Below are 18400 nucleotides of genomic sequence, written 5' to 3' on the forward strand. Positions count from 1 at the left end.
TTGGTTCCGCTACAGAAGGGCGTGATAATGATACCAATATTTGTGATCATTATGTGAATTAATTATCTTAAAATGAATTAAACAACTTGAGAATTCCTGATGCTTATAAATTTCTGCATAAATACTGTTATTCTTATTATCATAAATTGAATGTTTATTCTAACTTTACTTGCAGTTTTCAAAATGAATATTTTTCCTACATATCTTCTATGTTAAATTATGTATATAATGAATGTAATGTGTGAGCACATAGTGAAATCAATAGACCGTTATAAAATTTCCAAACATTCAGGATGAAATACCCAAGAATTCCCTGCCATATTTTTGTTGCATCCTTTTCTCTGCTCATGAGGATCTAACACCAAGAGTACAAGACACTGCTCACTAACGGAGCTGCCATTGGATAGACTCTTTAATGACTTCTCTCTCTAACACTGGCTAACCTTAGAGGCAGGAACAGTTCACTGTTTTTCTTGAAAATAACATAGAGGTTAGATAATCATTGTACACCTTTTAAGGTGGCTCAGTGATTGATAGGGAAATGAAGTTAACACAACAGCCACTATGCTACATCTTAAAATACATTTTTATTATTTTAAAAAGTTCATTCAGTTAATGAAAGAGAGACTGCTCCCATCAGCTTATTCACTTCCCCAATTTAAGCAACAAAATTATTCTTTTCCCAAAAAGCTGGAAACCAATCCAGATCTCTTATGTGAGTGCTCCATGTCCAAAATCATGGGCTGCCTCACTAAGTATGCATTTTCAGGAAGCCGTTTGTGATCCTGGAGCAAGAGAACAAACCCCAGGACCCTGATATGAGTTTCAGGCATCTCACATACTATCCAAACATTCACTCAAAGGGGCACTAGTTCAATGAAATCAGCATACAATGCAGAAAACAGACTGCAAGAACAGGTGTTATGGTTTAGCTAGTAAAACCACTGCCTGTGAGCCAGCCTCCACATTGCACTAATACCACACCAATCCAGCCCACTGCTAACTAACATACGTGACAAAGCAGTGAAAGCCGGTCCCAGGGCTTGGGTCCCTCCATCCTTGTGGGACATGCAGAGGAAGCTTGTGACTCTTTGCTTTGGAACAGCCCAGCTCCAGCCATTGTGGCCACTGGGCAAGTGAAACATAGATACAAGATCCTTCTCACTGTGTTTCTCATTCTCTATCACTTTGTCTTTCAAATAAATAGATGAATCTTAAAAACAAAATGATGATATATGAGACTAATTTCCAGATAAATATATGGACTTTACAGATGACACATTGTATATACATAATTTGACTAAAAGCGTTTCCAATGTGAAACAAAACATAATTCCTCATTGCAAAAACTCAAATTGTTGACAAGATGTTTTCAAAATATAAATGCAATACATACAATTTTTATGAAATTTCACTAGAAAGGAATTGAGTGGCATTCAGAAATAAGCTAAATTGAAATTATATATGTTAGCATCATATGCAAAAATTTATTTTCATATAATTGAAAAGAAGTAAATATTTGGTTAGATTCAAGCCCATATTCCTTGGAGTTATTCAAATAGCTAAGGAAATTTATAATATTATTCCAATAGATTAGATATTGAAAGTTCTATAAAGTTCATCTATGTATTTGGGATATACATTAGCTGTATTAATACACCGAAAGAATCTTCTGCATTTTAAATTTGTACTTACCAAGTTATTAATATTATAGCATAATTATTTCATAAAAATCATATGCCTTTTATTTCCCATTGGAAAATGGTAAGTAAAAAAGGATTTTTGATAATATTTCCACAAGAAATAGGTAAATATGAGAAGTGCATTAATGTTTTGACTGGAAAACAAATTTTAATTATAAAATACATGTGAAATTACATCACATAGCACAAAATTTTTATTTTAAAGTAATATTTTACTGTAATTATATATAAGAAAGCAACATAAAATTACTTTTAAGACATTTCCTATTTTATATCAAGTTGGAATTTTGAATTTTAAACTGTCATGTACTAAAACTTGTATATTTATGTAAAATTATTCATATTTACCATTTTGATTCTATCAGTTGAGGTGTTTTTCTCACTGTAGGTTAAACCATCTAGATGTTACTCATTTATAAATGAAACCAGTTCTATTATTAACATTAATGGTGACTTTTTTTCTAAACATGAAGTGCTCCTTCAATAAAAGTAGTTATCCTTACCCCAGAGGCCTCTTCTACCAACACATTCAAATTTCTAATTAGGGTCATCTCTTTGGTGCTCACTGAATTGTTCAATTTACGTTTCCCGGGACAGCTTTCTCTGTGTCCAAAATATTTCACCTTCAGCCTTTGTATGAGGCTGTGTATGCTCAGAGGTACAGCACATCTTGTTTCTAGTCTTCACTGGAATGCCAGGTAGCAGTGTGTGAAATCTTTCAACAATGATGCACCTCCAGTTCTCACAGTTGAATGCATCCCAAGAGGCCTCCTGTCAGTCTTAGCCCTCACACGTTTCGTTATGTGAATAATTCTGTGCTCTGTAATATCATTGCGTTCATTTGTGCAGCAGTTGAGACAAACTACTTCAATAAACTTAACTAAGAATAAATGAGAATGTGAGATCCCAGGACTGGTATCAGAAGTCAACCTCCCCAGTTCCAATTATTCATGACAGTTCTTTAAACACTTGCATCACTTACAAATGTCGCCTTGACCTAACGTGCTAATGTCATAGGATGCATAGAATGTGATTTTATGTTATTGGTAAAAATCAATTGTTATTGTTTTTGGTTAGGACCTGAAGACTCATATGTAGTGCTGTGATAACAAAGAGCAGTTAGGAAAATTAATCCCAGATTACCAAAATTCATATACCAGAGTTCATGGAAATTGTGAGAACAGTGAGAACAGAGATCTCTTGGGCAAAGCAGATGTGACCACGCACAGAGATGGTGAGTGTGTAAGCATCCCTAAGCCACAACAGGTGCACATCCAAGATACAGGGAATAGAGAAGAATTGCAAATCCTTAATATTCAGTTTGGGATAATACTAATAATGATATGAAGATATTTTGATTCCATTTTTAAAAATCACAAAAAGCTGCACATACTGAGCATTTTTTGTGTAGTGCACATGACATGAATTTTGTGACCTGAGACTATTTAGAATACATAAAACATGTAGATGTTTTAAACAACTGAGAAATGTTTCAGAAAAATTAAAAACAAAACAAAACACTTGCTTGTTCCCAGCTAAAGTAAAATAAAAAAAAATAAAAACAAATCACTTTTTAAAAAGGTAAAAAAGAGCCCACAAGTTATATGACAAAGAAGTGACTGACTGAGTGAGACCAAGAAATAAACCATGAAAAAATCACACTAGTGCTTGTAACAGCAGGGAACAATAAACTCCCATGCCATGGAATAAGAAGAAGAATAATAAGAAATATTGTAAGAATAATAATAAGAAATAATAATAAAAATACTTGTCTTCAAAGTCCAATTTTTAGAGATAAGCCAAGATAAGTGAGACACAGATTTAAAAAAAAAGAATCAGTAAACTCAGTGCCATGAATAGAGAAGATCTGGAGCCTGTTCTACTCTTGTGATGAGACAACTAATGACAATACCCGGCAGTGCCAGGAACGTCAAATAGAAAAAAAAATCTTAAAGAAAAGCTTAGAGACCGGAAATATGAGAAAGACCTTAAGGATGTCATGTTCATAGGAGTTTATTTTGTGGACATGAAAATAACAAAATTCATTAGTATATTTTTGCCCTAAGGTTTTCACAACCATGAGTATTTAAATAAAGTAAAAAATCCTTACTTCATATTCAGCCTTTTAAGCACTAGCATCAATTGTGCATCAATAAAATTTAATGAATACTATGTGCTGAATCATAAACATATTAAAATAACTAGTTAGAATCCACTTAGAAATGTCAAAGTATTTCACATGTGGTGCTAGGATTGTTTTCGATGGAAATCAACACTCCGAAGCTGCCCATTCTGTTACATGTGAACCAAGCAATGTGAGCCTTCTTATTCTGCATCTTTGATAAAAGACACACCTAGATTTCCCACATGCACCTGTGCAATGTCAGTCATCCACTTTCTTTTGTATCACATTTGTTGAAATTATGTATTTCATGTTTTCATTTTGAACTTTTTTATTAGGATAACATTTTAATACACTTATAGGATCAATAACAGTATTTTGACATGAAGGAAAGTTCTGAAATCCTACAGTGAAGAAAGCAGATTTTGCACAGGGTCCTCACAATGGCCACCCTCTGCTACACGTGAGCTCTGGCGGTGCTTCAGTTAGGTCGTCCTCCAGGAAAGCACTTGCGGTTTAGCTGCCAGCAGTGCAGAGAGCTGGAGATCAGCACGTGCTAGCACAGTTACCATTGCTATTCGCTCTTTAGCTTTTTTTTTTTTTTCATTTTCTTTCTTTCAGTATGCAAAGCAGGGTTTATAAGAGAGTGTGAGTCTCCTGCGAAAGTGACAGGAAGGGGCACATAGGAGGGAAAGAACAAAGGAAACCTAAGAGAGAATGATTCTTCAGTCTTTATATTATTATGATGATGATGATATTTCTCTTGATATTTTCATGGCACATTAGTTTTTCATTTTCCCATAAGACATTTTGCAAGTACACTATGTGTCATCCCTTTAATGCAGCGGTGGCATCATGGCTTGTTTGTGAACCTGGAACCTGCATTCCTCTTTATTTCATCTTCAAAATCCAATACTGCTATCAGGCATTACAGTTCAAACTTTTATCACATAGTTTCTTATAACAAAAGTCAAGGTTTGATACACAATGGTGGATTGCTGAACTATTAAATATTTGTTACAAATGAATAAATATTAAAGAAAAAAGAAATATTTGGAATACGTGATAGATTGCGATGAGGATGCTTTTTGATGACCCCTTCCCTGAGTGTCCTTCAACCTCCCCTTGGTCATGCTCATTTTGATGATATGGTTGAAGTAATTCACCCAGAAATCATTCCTGGGTTGAGGGAATTATCATCATGCACATTCATCATGATATTTTCTTTACATTGATTGTATTTCAAAAACATTATGTTGGTGTTTTTTATTCCTTAGGTTTGTTTATAACATCTTTTTCAACTAACATTAACCAATATGCACTTGCACAGACAGTTTAATTTAGATAATTCATTTAGATCAATTCACTAACTCAATCCATGTTGGTCATCATCACTTAAGAATAATTATGCAGTTACTTTTTAAACTATGCACATTCTTATCATCATACAACCATCCATCTCCAGATTTACTCATATGCAGAATGAGTCATTTTTCTTCAAAAAATCATCTTAAATGAGATTGTTTTATATCAATTTTTTTCTTTAATATATGGATGAGTTGGCCAATAGTGAAACTGAATTGTTTGAGGCTAAATATGCAACAAGACATGCAGAAGCAAGCCGACCTTTTCTTTGCTTTTCAGTGCTCTATTTTCACAACAAATTGAATCGTTTGAGGCCAGGTGCAATGGCTCCGTGGCTGAATCTCCCTCTTGCTGCACTGCAGTCCCACATGGGCGCTGGTTCCTGTCCCCGCTGCTCCACTTCCCATCCAGCTCCCTGCTTGTGGTCTGGGAAAGCAGTGAAGATGACCCAAAGCCCTAGGACCCTGACATGTGGAGAAGACCCACAAGAAGTTGGCGGCTCCTGGCTTCAGTCCTGAGTTCAGCTCTGACTGTTGTGACCACTTGGTGAGTTAACAGATGGAAGATCTGTATCTATATATCTCGTCTTCTCTATAAATCTGCCTTTTCAATAAAAATTAAATGAATCTTGAAAAATTGAATTACTTCTTGTGCTGTCCCTATTATTTTCTGTGTTCTGAAATTCTATCTATGAATACATAATATTTAGACAAATAGGAGTTCTTTGAGGAATATTCTCTTTCAGTATGTACAGTCTTGGACACCCTTAATATATGCACCATCCACAACCAACCTGCATGTACACGATGTTTTATGGAATTTTGTAATTCTCTCCTTATTTTGAAAAATAGTGTGTGTTATATATGCATTTACATAATTTCTCATGTTAACAAGTGAGAATGCGTTGAGTGGATTTGTTAGGTAGCCTGTTCTTAGCGTCTCTGTGCTATGCAGTGCTTAGATGTAACACACAGTCTGGCAGCAGTGTGCTGGAGTGCGTTCCCCTTGGCTACAACTTTGTCCTCCAGTGTTTCAGAACAGAGACGTGTAACAACCTCCCTCAGACAAACACGAGTCTGTGAAGATTCTCGGGCATGGATTATTGCCACAAGAAAAGACTCAATGATTCAGCCTGGAAGTGAGAGCACAGGTATTTTTCTTTCCAGACGAAAGAATGAAGTATCAATTTTTCCCAAATACAAAAAGTAATATACGTATATATAACAAATACATAAATATTATATAAATAGTATATACATTTATTTGATACATAATACATAAATATCATACATAATCATATTATACAAAAACATTATATATATTTAATTTTGTGTTGAGATATGGATTCAATTAATATATGATTTAATCATGCATAACATATTATGTATTATATATTATTAGTATATAAATATATATTATATATAATTCATAATTAAATACATAAAGTTTAAACATTCAAAATTTCTATATGTGAATATTATTATTAACGTAGTCTTTGAAAGATGGAGAGTCCATTTCCAAATGACTCAAATAAAAATTTTAATGGGAAAACTATACATGATGCTATTTTCCAGGGTCTACACTAACAACTTTCACTAAATTGATAGCTTAAAACAACAGAAATTGGTCTCTCGTAATTGTAAACCACTTGCTAATATCACAGTACTGTTAAGGCGTGACCTCGTCTTTGGGTTGGGGCAGCTCTTGACATTCCCTGATTTGTGGCTGATTTGTTCCAGTTTTTGTATTTTCATGCCATGTTCCTCTCAGTTTCTCTATTTCTTTTGTCTTAGAGAGTCACTCAGATTCTAAAATCTTATTGTTTTATTTCCTATGTGAACTACTCTGAAGCAGGAATAGTATTGTCCACCCAAGAGGGCCTCTTTGGTTATCAGTTACTTTCTTTTGGCAATTTGTATTTCATTATGTACAGTTATGTAGTCTGTACAGTGCCTTCTTTTCATTTACCTTTGCCCTTAAGCTTCCTTGTTATGGAGTATGTACCTGAATTGCAAACTATCACTTAACATTTTGTCATTGTTTCCAGGAAAGAGTTAAATATTTCTACCAATTTTATTTAATAGACTTAGCAATTGATATGGATTTGTGATTTTCACTTTTATCCTTTCTCATCATTTTTTTGCTTTAATTTTTTTATCATCAACATGCGTGTCCTACAAACAGAGGAATACACCCTGTGTTTCCATTACACGAACATTTTTAACATATTTGATGTCTTCCATGAGAGCAATAACAGTACTCTCTCAAATTAACTTTTTGTGGAAATTAAAGCATGCCATGATTACTCGGAATAACTTAGATTTTTTTCACATACTCTTAGCTCAGGTGTCAGAGAAGGTGTAAATGGTTAAAACTACAAAGCATACTCAAAATAATCTTATTTAAAGTATAAATAAAAAGAAAAGAATCCTTATTTTCTTAACTTTCCTGTCTGCACTGTTGAATACATAGAGGGTTTTCATACTTGTAATGCTTTTGCTCTTTTTCATCTCTGAACACATCTATGCATTGCATTTTTAAAAGTCTGTTGCATAACAAATGACATTTACAGATGTACAGATAAGCAAATGTTCCAACCTGCAGGACCTGACACTCAAAACCTGAGGGTGGACTGGGAATGCCTGACTGCTAGTCCCCAGGCATCTGGCCCAAGAAACACACAGACACATGTAGTTGGTAGAAAAGAGTGCCTCTTGCTCTTTATTTTACTCCTCATACATTTACCTTCTTCTCTAGGGGAGGAGGGGAAGTGGAGAGTTTTCCTGGAAATAATTATCTGCATTGAAACAGGAGAGGAACTAATAATCTGAACAGGAACAAGGGTGGAGGTTCTATTCTGCTTGCTCTACACAGGATGCTCTGGCCTAAAACCCTGCTTGCTGTGGCCCTGCTTGCCCAAGGCAGGCTTTGCAATGCAACAAGCTGTCGGTAGACCAAGTCTAGGCCCGTAAGTCTGTGGCTCCTAACAAGCAAAATTTGTGTTTGTTAGCATATTCATACCCAATATCAAAATAAAGACCAAACCATTTTTAGACTCCAACTGTCTTCACTGTTCTCATTTCTCCATTTTTTTTCTTTTATAACAGGGGAAAGAAAACTCTATTGCAATTTATGAGGTATAATTAATGAAATAAAATTTATACCTAAATATCTTATAAACCATGTTTGAAGTTTTTATACTTTCTCCATACATTAACGTCTATAAAATACAGGGAACTATTGACACTGTGCTTGGCTTATTACACATAGCATAAAAATATTCAGTTAAATGTATTTTCTGTCAAATTTAGTTACGGTTTGAGAGTAAGAGCTAGAGAAAGATTGAGAGGGAGAGACAGAAAGGCGAGAAAAAAAAAGGGGAGAAAGAAAGAGAGGAAAAGAAAGAGGGATAGAAAAAGAGACAGAGAGAGGATTTCTCATTCCCTGGTTTACAGTCCAGTCCCCCATGCAGGGCCCTTATTGGATGCTGGAACAGCAGAAATTTTTGTCTCCCAATGCAAGACTTCCTAAGACTTTCAAGTTATATTTTGCTTATGGATAGTTATCCTGAGCATTTTTCATGTGTTTAAAGGCCACTTGTATTACATCCTTTGAAATATTTATTCATATATATTGCCCACTAAATAAACTGGATTGTTTGTTTTGATAATGAATTTTTTAGTTCCTTGCATACTTTGCTATCAATTATTTTTGAGATGAATAGCTCACATATATTTTCCTCTGTTCTGATTGTTGACTTTTTTTTTGTTGTTGACACTAAGGTACATACATGTCTTGGTGGTTTTTTTCACTTTTTTTTTTCCAAGAGATTCTAGACTCCTCTTGAAAAAGACAACAAAACATAACTTAAATGTTATCCAAACTACATAGACCAGTAAATTTGAAAACACTTTTCATCCCCTTTACTTTCTTTCCAGATATCTTTTTAAAAATAATATATAAGAAAATGTCTGATAAAAGAAGGACACTTTAGTGCTATCAAATATGGGAAAATATTCTCTAACAGCTGATCATCCAAACTAAATTAAATTCTACTCTTGGGGGTGACCCTGTAGCAGAGTGTATTAAACCACTACCTCAAGGGCTAGGATCCCACCTGAGTGCTGGTTCAAGCTCCAGCTGCTCCACATCTGATCCGGCTCCCTGCTAGTGCTTGGAGAAGCAGCAAAGGACAAATTAATTTCTTGGGGCCCTGCACTCATGTTGTGGGTCAAAAAGATGCTCCTGATTGTTAGCTTCTGTTTGACCTCACCTCAGGCCATGAGGCCATTTAGGAAGTAAATGAGTGGATGGACATCTCTCTCTCTCTCTCTCCCCCATGTAACTCTCAAGAAACGTAAATTGGAAACCTCATCAGCCACATCATATGTTGATATATTTGGATGTGTGTCCTTGGGCCCTTGGAGTTACTTCGGTTAGATAACATCATGAGCATTAGACCCGTATGATGAAGTTACACCTATGTCTGCAGAGATCTGTATCTAGCATTCCCTTGTTCTTTCTCCATGTGTAATTATTTATGAAGAAGGTTCTCACTGTACGTGCTTTCTTGATCTTGGATTTACCATTCTGAAGGACTGTAAACCAAATAGACTTCAGTTCTTTGTGGATATTATCAGTAACAGATATTCTGCTACTTAATGAAGAAAAAATAAGCTAAACTGTCTGTGAAAGGACATCATGAGGAAAGTGAAAGGATGATAAACCACTTTATTTATGAATATTACATTACATAAAGATTGATTATACATAATATAAGTTACATGGCTCAACAATGTAAGAGCAAATAATGCATTAAAACAGACAAAAGATGTGCGATCAGAGTGGTGCTTAAACAGGTTAACACTTCACCTGCTAGCACCAACATTGCATTTGCATGACAGTTCTAGTCTTGGCCATTCCATTTCCAACTCATAATTTTGTTTAGGATCTGGTTAAGCAGTAGAAAACGGCTGAAGTCCTTGACACCCAAACGGCATGGTGAACTGGGAGGAATTTCTTGCTCTTGGCTTCAGTTCCATTCAGTAACAGCTCAATTTGCAGCAAATTGGGGATAAAACCTGTGTAAGGAAGTTATCTCTGTCTCTCATTCTTTCTATAAATCTGCCTCCCAACAAAAGTAAATTTTTAAAAAGTAGACAAAGGATATTTATCCAAAACTATGCAAATGAACAGTGAGACCATGACAATTTACACAGCATGATTAGTAATTAGGGAAACTCAAATAACAATAAAGTGGAAAATCCCTTCACACTTACTAACATTTAATAATTAGACAAGAACTTAAGCAATCTATGTTCTTTTAAACTGCTGGAAGGAATGTAAAAACATACAATGAATTAGTTACTGTGAGAAACAGTTTTGAGATTCTTCAAAAACATTGCATATAATTTATATAATCTTCTTTAATTACATTTATAGATATGCAGTCATTGATACTAAAACAGACCATGCAGCATGTATATGTACCTGCAATATTATTTACAAGAGCCAAAAGACAGAATATACTTGAGTATCCATTAAAAATGATACATAAATTATAGTAAGTGCATCTATTAGACATTTTCCTTAATGAAAGTTGTGAAAGGGTCAATATAGGAATAAAGATATAAGCCTAGGAATAAAGATTTTAATCAAGATGATGGCTTTCTCTATTGCAGTGTCTGGGTTAGTCTTAGATCCAGCTCATGCTCTCAGTCTGTTGCTAATACAGAAGCTAAGTAGCAGGAGGCTGATTATCTGGATTGAGTCCTTGACACTCAAGTGTTACGAATGGCTGGAGTTCCCAGCTTCGGGCCAACCTTGACTACTGCAGGAACTTGAGGAGTACACCAGGCAATAGCTGTTTAAGTAAGATCCAAAACCACATTCATGTGAATTTTAGGGACATTATCCTAAGTAAGAGGAAGTAGGTCACACTAGGTATATCATTTCACTTACCCTTTCTATAAAGAAGAGGGCGATTGAGAATAAATGACCTAATTGTGAGTTTGGAGTGGTGACAGAAGATGGATGCAGTAACTATACAAACCAGCATGTACACTACTCACCACTGAGCATTTCCTTTCAAATGTATTTGTTTATTCATTGAATGTGAATTTTAAAGCAACTAAATCCTTTTTGGTAAAATTGCTTCTCTGACATATGGTAATGAATACAGAGAGTACAAATTGAACTATGTTCCTAGATTTGTACTGTGAAGTTCACTATAAATATATGTATGGTAAAATAATTAAAAAATAAGCATTTGATCTTTATAATATGAGCTAGTGTTCACAAAGCTGTTGCCTTTGTTTACCTAAATGTTAGATTCCTTTGTAGTTTAGAAATTTTAACAAATATGTTCTGCTTAAATAGATAAACATAGATTTCACTTGTTTAACTGGTAACACTAAAGTAGAACTGAAGACTGTCCTGCAAATGTAGCTTACATAAGAATCAATTTCTCTTGAGCAGTTTTTTCACTGCCACTTTTACATCTTTGTTTCTCAAACTATAGATAATGGGGTTGAGCATAGGAATCACAATGGTGTAAAATATTGATACTATCATGTCATGATCCAAGCTGTAGTTGGAATTTGGTCTCACATACATGAAAAGGACTGTCCCATGATAAATGGATACCCCAGTTAGGTGAGCACCACATGTAGAGAACACTTTCTGTCTCCCTTCAGCAGAATTCATCTTCAGAATGGCCACCAGAATTAAACCGTAGGAGATTAGAATGATTAGCATAGTAACTACTTCAATAGAGCCTACCAAATAAAATAGCAGAAGTTGGTTTATGTGAGTATCAGAACGTGAAATGGCAAGCAGTGGTGGGATGTCACAGAATACATGACGTACTTCATTGGATCCACAAAATGACAGGTTAAATGTGGCCACAGTGTGGACAGTGGCATGCAAAACACCACCAATGTAGGACACAATGATGAGTGAGACATAGACCTTGGGTGACATACTGACTGAATACAGCAGTGGATTATAGATGGCAACGTAACGATCATAAGCCATAGCAGCCAATAGAAAGCTTTCTGTGGTCCCAAATGTACCAAAGAGAAGAATCTGTGTCATACAAGCAGTGAAAGAAATGGACTTATTTTCTGCCAAAAAATTGACCAGCATTTTGGGAGTGACAACTGTAGAATAGCAGGCATCCAAGAATGACAAAACACTCAGGAAATAGTACATGGGAATGTGAAGCCGGGAATCTGCAATGACCAACAAAACCAGTCCTAAATTTCCCAACAGAGTAAAAAGATAAATTCCTAGAAATATAAAAAATAAGAGGCACTCTAGATCAAAATCGTCTGTGAAGCCCTTTAATATAAACACGGAGACTTCAGTCATGTTATTACAGTTATTCCTAAAGGAATCCAAATTTGATACCATGTTAGCTACCATTTATCAATTCCTGAAGGCATTGACCATTGAATACAGAGCCCATGAAATTATTTACTCATATTTTGTTTCATGAGGACATATGGATCTCTTGCCAGTAAAATGATTGAAAATAAACATGTTGGATCCAAATGGATGCATCATTTGCTGCAATAAATTGAAGAAAATCTTTTAGTCGTTTGTTGGCTGTAAGATTGTGCTTTAAAATCTTTGTCAACTGAATGTATCTGAAATGTATAATCTCCAACTTAATGCATCTAATGTAACTATTGATATCAATCCAATCCATTTCCACTTTGCCTTGTGTAAAGGTTCACTCTAGGTTTCTACAAAGTCCATTGAAACACTTGGTTTATTCTGTGAGTTACAATAGGATGAATTCACCTAGATCTTAAAATGGGATCAAAACTAAAAATGAAACACAGAGTGTACATAGTGTATATTATTTAATATTTAAATCTTTTCAGATGAGTAGAAATGAGGTAATTTGCCTTTAATTTTCAAATTATCAGTTGGGGAGTATTTTAAGGCCAAGCCATTTCAAAGGCCATTATCGAATTTCATCACTACATGAGAGGAACAGAATAGCAGCTATTACTCTCAACGGAAATATATGTTGCTTGCAGACCAAAACAGCTTAGCCTTGACTGTGTTTCTTCCTCACCAGGTTATCTGTTTTTAACTTCTATTTGTCTTATGTATTTTTCACATATTGACTTCATACTAGAGTCAGATGTCTCACTACATGCTTTTGTTCTGCATGCAATGCTCTTCATGTATTTTTGAGACCTATTTATACAAAATAAATTATAACCCTTCTCTTGTCAAAGCTATTTCAGATTTTTCTAAAACTAGGATACAATAAAGATTAGCCTAACTAACTAAATACTTCAGAGAAATTTTTACTCAAATATGACAACTGTCTGATCATTGCTACCAATGTGCAATAATAAAAACTGTGTAAATGTTATCTGTATCTTTTATGGAAAAACACTAATATTGAAAGACAGATAGTGACACTATAATATTTTATGGCAACATTCTATCATGGATGATGAAAGTACTGTGTGTAGAGATGAGCTGAATTTAGTGACCTGAAATACTTTATATTTTACATAAACACACATTTTTTGTTACACTGAAGGTTTAATATGTCAAGAATGAAAAACAATCATCTTAAAACAATTCTTAGAAGAAAACCACATGACTGTACCTTCCAAGATAGGTGATAGACTTGTGTACAACATTTTAGTAATATCCAGAATATAGAACTTCATATGTCTGAGGTTATAATCTAACAACCACAGGCTCCCCTACTCTAAGAGACTCCTGAGAGTAAACAAAAATGAAGTTAACTTTTAAACTCTCTGCAAATTGGCTATTCTGCATCCTTCATGACAGATATGTTCTGATAGTATCTAGGTTAGTTTGAGTTCTTGTAGCATTAAATGTTAAATTCGCCAAGGAATAATGTTTTGCAAAGTTAAATAGAATGATTGAATTGAATGTATGCATTTAGTTCGATGTGAAAATTATGGAAAATTTCAGATACATAAAAGATACATTGTGAAAAATCTATGAAGGTATTTCAAAATTGCTTTTGCATTAAAATAAATTTGTACTTTAAATTTCATCATTCACAGTGAATATTGTGAGAAGCAGGTTAAGCCACCACTTGTGATGCTGCAATAACGTTTCAGAGTGCCAAGTTGAGTTCTGGGACTCTTCCTTCAGTCTATATTGCTGCCAAATTTCCTAGACATGCAAAAGTTGGTATGGTATCTGCTACACAATTAGAGAGACAAAATGGAGTCTCCCAGCTCTCAGCTTTGGCCTGACCTAGACTTAACTTGCATTTACAACCATTCCCAGAATAAACCTCTGTCCCCCTGCCTCTTTCTCTCTGCCTCTCTGTCTCTCACTCAACATCTTTCAAATAAAAATAAAATATATGTGTGTGTGTGTGTGTGTGTGTGTGTGTGTGCGAGAAACAGTTGTGCTGAAGGTTCATGTCTCTTAAAAGCTAAGTTTAGAAAAGAAATGGGGTGAGAGATACAGGTGGGGAGATCTTTCATCCACTTGTTAACTCCCCAGACACCTGCAACACTGTCCAATTCATGAGCAAAATATCACTGCAAAGTGCTCAATGATGAGAATTCAAGCCCGGAGTTTTTTGACCTCACACACTAAAATAATTTCACCAGAGCATATTGACTTGTTATGACATACCATCACAATTCTCTAATTAATTCCCTTGAAACAACAGAAAAATAACATCTCACATACGTGAATCCATCCTAGGTAGACCATGAAATGAATGCACTAACAGAATAATTGTCCTATATAATAAATCCTAACTAAAGATAAAACCAAAAAATCCTAAATAATAATCTATTTATATCCTCATGGTAGAAAAACTAAAATCTCTAAATTCCATGTAAGTATTATCTTGCTGAGAGTTAAGCATTCTCAATTTAGATACTTTTCTGAATTACAATTATACCCAGAAATATGAGAGGAATTCTCCCATTTTTTCTTGTTGTATACCCTGGGGTGAGCCTTTTTGCAATACAGTTTCAAGTAAAGAGAAGTCCTCTCTTAACTCTAAACATAAGATCATATCTATCGCTGGTAAAATCAGTATTCTAGACTGACAATATTTTGCAGTAAAGGCCCTATGACTTACCTTTGGAAGTAAACTGCTTACTCAGGGCACTCTGGTTAGCATGCACATTAATTCTTATATCAGGGTTTTGAGCTGCTGTTGCATCCACTGACGTGCCTTAGGGAAAGCACACTATCCTCTGGGACAGAGACACATGGAGATGATTTTGCTTTAGTCCCATAAGAAAGATGTGAATAATATGTAGTAATGAATTGCACAATAAAAAAACAGAAAGAGAAGAACATTAAACTTCCTTCGGGACTAGGGAGGGGAGCTTTCTGTGGTCCTTGCTTGGTTCCAAATTTGGGTCCACACCCTCTCTGGCAATGACCATCAGGATCGCTCCAGAGACTCCACAAAAGAAACAAAGAAACAAACAAAATATCTAGGGTTTGGGGAGGGATGGGGGGAATCCCAGTAATTAATAATAATAATAATAATAATAATAATAATAAAAGATTCCTTCAGCAGACAGGATTTTTGCCTTTCTAGAAAAAGGGGAAAAAAAGTAATGGGATGAATACATGCTGTCCTCTGATACAAATGTGCCCTCAGTGCAAAAGAAAAATATGCATTGGACCAGAAATCTAATGGCAGAATATATAATTGAAACATGGATACAAATTATCTACATGTCTATCAGTCGTTTTCACAGTGAAATTCACTTCCCTCTTCTTTAAAAATGAAGTTGTTAAATGTTCTCAAAATCAACAAACCATGTACAAAATAATAGGAAAACCTAGCATTCGGCAGCATAAAGCATTAGAACACCAGAAATCTGAGTTAAATGTCAGCCTTTTTATTGTAAGAGGGTCTGGGTCTTTGTCTTGAGTGTTTTATATGCTCATCCATAGATATGCCCCATTACTACAGATGCAATAAATTCCTCAAAACATTGTGGGAAAAGGTGGATTAATGCTAAAGAATACGCAGCAAATCACGAATGGAATGAAATGTGTGTAAATCATGTGCATCACTAAAACAATATTATTCTAACCATAGAAAGAGTTGTTGAAATCAGTCATTAAAAAATAATAGACTGCTCAATTAAGAGACATGTCAAGGCCTGTATGAAATACCCACGAAAGAAAAATGACAAACAAACGTGTGAGACAATTTTCATTTGCAAGTTATCTGAAAAATGCAAGTCAAGACCCAGAGCAGGGACAAAGGACACTGGAGCTAAAACAATGCAGAGAGTTGCAGCAGGGGCAGACATGCTCCATTGTGGGTTAAGCAGCCACCCATGGTGACGGCAGCATATATGGATGCTGATTTTTGTGTCAGCTAATCCATTTCCCATTTTGAGCCCAATGATGTGTCTGGAAAAGCAGCAAATGCTGACCTGGAATCCTTGAATCCCAAACTCCCATGATCAAGAGCCCCATGAGCTGAAGCAGCTGACCTCAGCCACCAGTCCATTGTGGTCATTTTGATGGAAGCAGCAGAATACTTCCCTGTACGTAGTCTCTCTTTTCAATCCTCAGTTTAATTCAATTTGACTTTATTTTTGACCCCTTTGTACTTCCAAGTTATAATGTGTGTGTCAAGTTCCTACTCTTACATTTTATAAAGTGGCTCAGTTTATTAATTTTTACTTTCTTTCCAGTAATTGGTTTGTCATCTGGGCTTTTCTTAAGTTACTTTTCATGCCCTACCTATATCCATTTTCAGCTATCTTAGCACTCCATGCTGACTTCCATAGTGGCTGCACTAGCTCTCATTCCCACCAATGATGGAGTAGGGTATCTTTTCGCCCACATCCATGCCAGCAGGGTTTGCTAGTGGATTTCTGAATGTAGGCTGATCTCACTGGAATTTGCTGGAACTTCAATGTGGCTTTTATTTGGATTTCTTTAATAGCTAGAAAGCCTGATTTTTTCCCCCGCATGACTATTAAGTATTTGAATTTGTTCTTCGGGAAAATGGCCGCTCATTTTACTCACACATTTCTTCTTCTCTTGTTGAGCTTCTGAAGCTACTTGCAAATCTTGGATACTGTCCCCTATCTTTTGTGTAGTTTGTAAAAATCTTCTCCCTTCCTGCTGTTTTCTTCCTTGCTTTGTTTGTTGCTTCCGTTTCTGTACAGAAACTACTTAGTTTAATGTAGTCCTGTTTGTTATTTTGGTTCTAACTGCCTGTGGTTTTGATACTTTTCTAAGATGCCTTGGTTCTGCAGTACTTCCTTTGTTTTCTGTGATAGTTTGTTGGTTTCTGAGTGCAAATTTATGATTAATGATCCAGAAAGGAGTTCTTTGAGAAAATCAACCAAATAAATTCCTCACTAGCCTAAGAAGTCAAAAAATGAGTAGGAAGACGTAAATTAAATCAGAGATGAAAAAAGGAATGTAACAATGATACCTGAGACACGCGGAGGTTATCAGGTCCTGTTACAAGCAATTGTATGCCATCAACTTCACTGACCGATTGAATCATGAAGCTATAAAAAATCTAAATAGACCTTTAAATAAATCTAATCAACAATTAAATCCCTCCCAAGAAATAAATGCCCAGGACTGGACAACTTCATTGCTAAATCCGACCAAGACTGAAAGAACTTGCCCCAATCCTCCAAAAACTATTCAAAACAGTAGAGGCAATTGCCTTCAAACAATTACCTGCAAAGGCAGACAAAGCTTCCGGAATCTTTTTATGAAGGTAATATTGCCTTAACACCAAAGCAATATAGAGACAACAGAGAAAGAAAACTACAGACCAATATCCCTGATGAACATAGATGCTGTCATCGTCCACAAAATCCTAACCAACAGAGTCCAGAAATATATCCGACAGATCAGGCACCTGGACCAGTGGGACTTACCTCAGGCATGCAGGAATGGTTTCTCCCCAGGACTCTCCCCTCCCCTGATACAGGAAGAGAAATGGAAAACTTGAAAACAATGATCACACCCACCTTTCCCTGGCCATCGATACTTCCACTCTGATCAACTAAGTAAGCATAACTTAAATAAAACTTTAGGTACTAGCAGAGATGAATCTTAAATGCCTGGAACAAACCCTTCCAAAGATGTGGAACACCTCCATGATGAAAATTAGAAAACATTAAAAATAAAACAAATAGATGAAGACATTCAAAATGGAAAAGCTTATCCTGTTTATATA

At 35.4% G+C, this 18400-nt stretch overlaps 1 protein-coding gene across 1 annotated transcript; it reads right to left on the minus strand.

The window, feature by feature from the left end:
* Positions 1–11649: 11649 nt before the first annotated feature.
* Positions 11650–12603, minus strand: LOC121172349 (olfactory receptor 1094-like). Its single transcript, XM_041004211.1, has one exon. The coding sequence runs from the start codon at positions 12601–12603 to the stop codon at positions 11650–11652; it is 954 nt and encodes a 317-aa protein (XP_040860145.1).
* Between the last annotated feature and the right edge of the window lie 5797 nt (positions 12604–18400).

The sequence above is a fragment of the Ochotona curzoniae genome, unplaced genomic scaffold (genome assembly GCF_017591425.1).
Source record: "Ochotona curzoniae isolate NIBS_2020 unplaced genomic scaffold, NIBS_Ocur_1.0 scaffold_3171, whole genome shotgun sequence".
NCBI lineage: Eukaryota > Metazoa > Chordata > Mammalia > Lagomorpha > Ochotonidae > Ochotona > Ochotona curzoniae.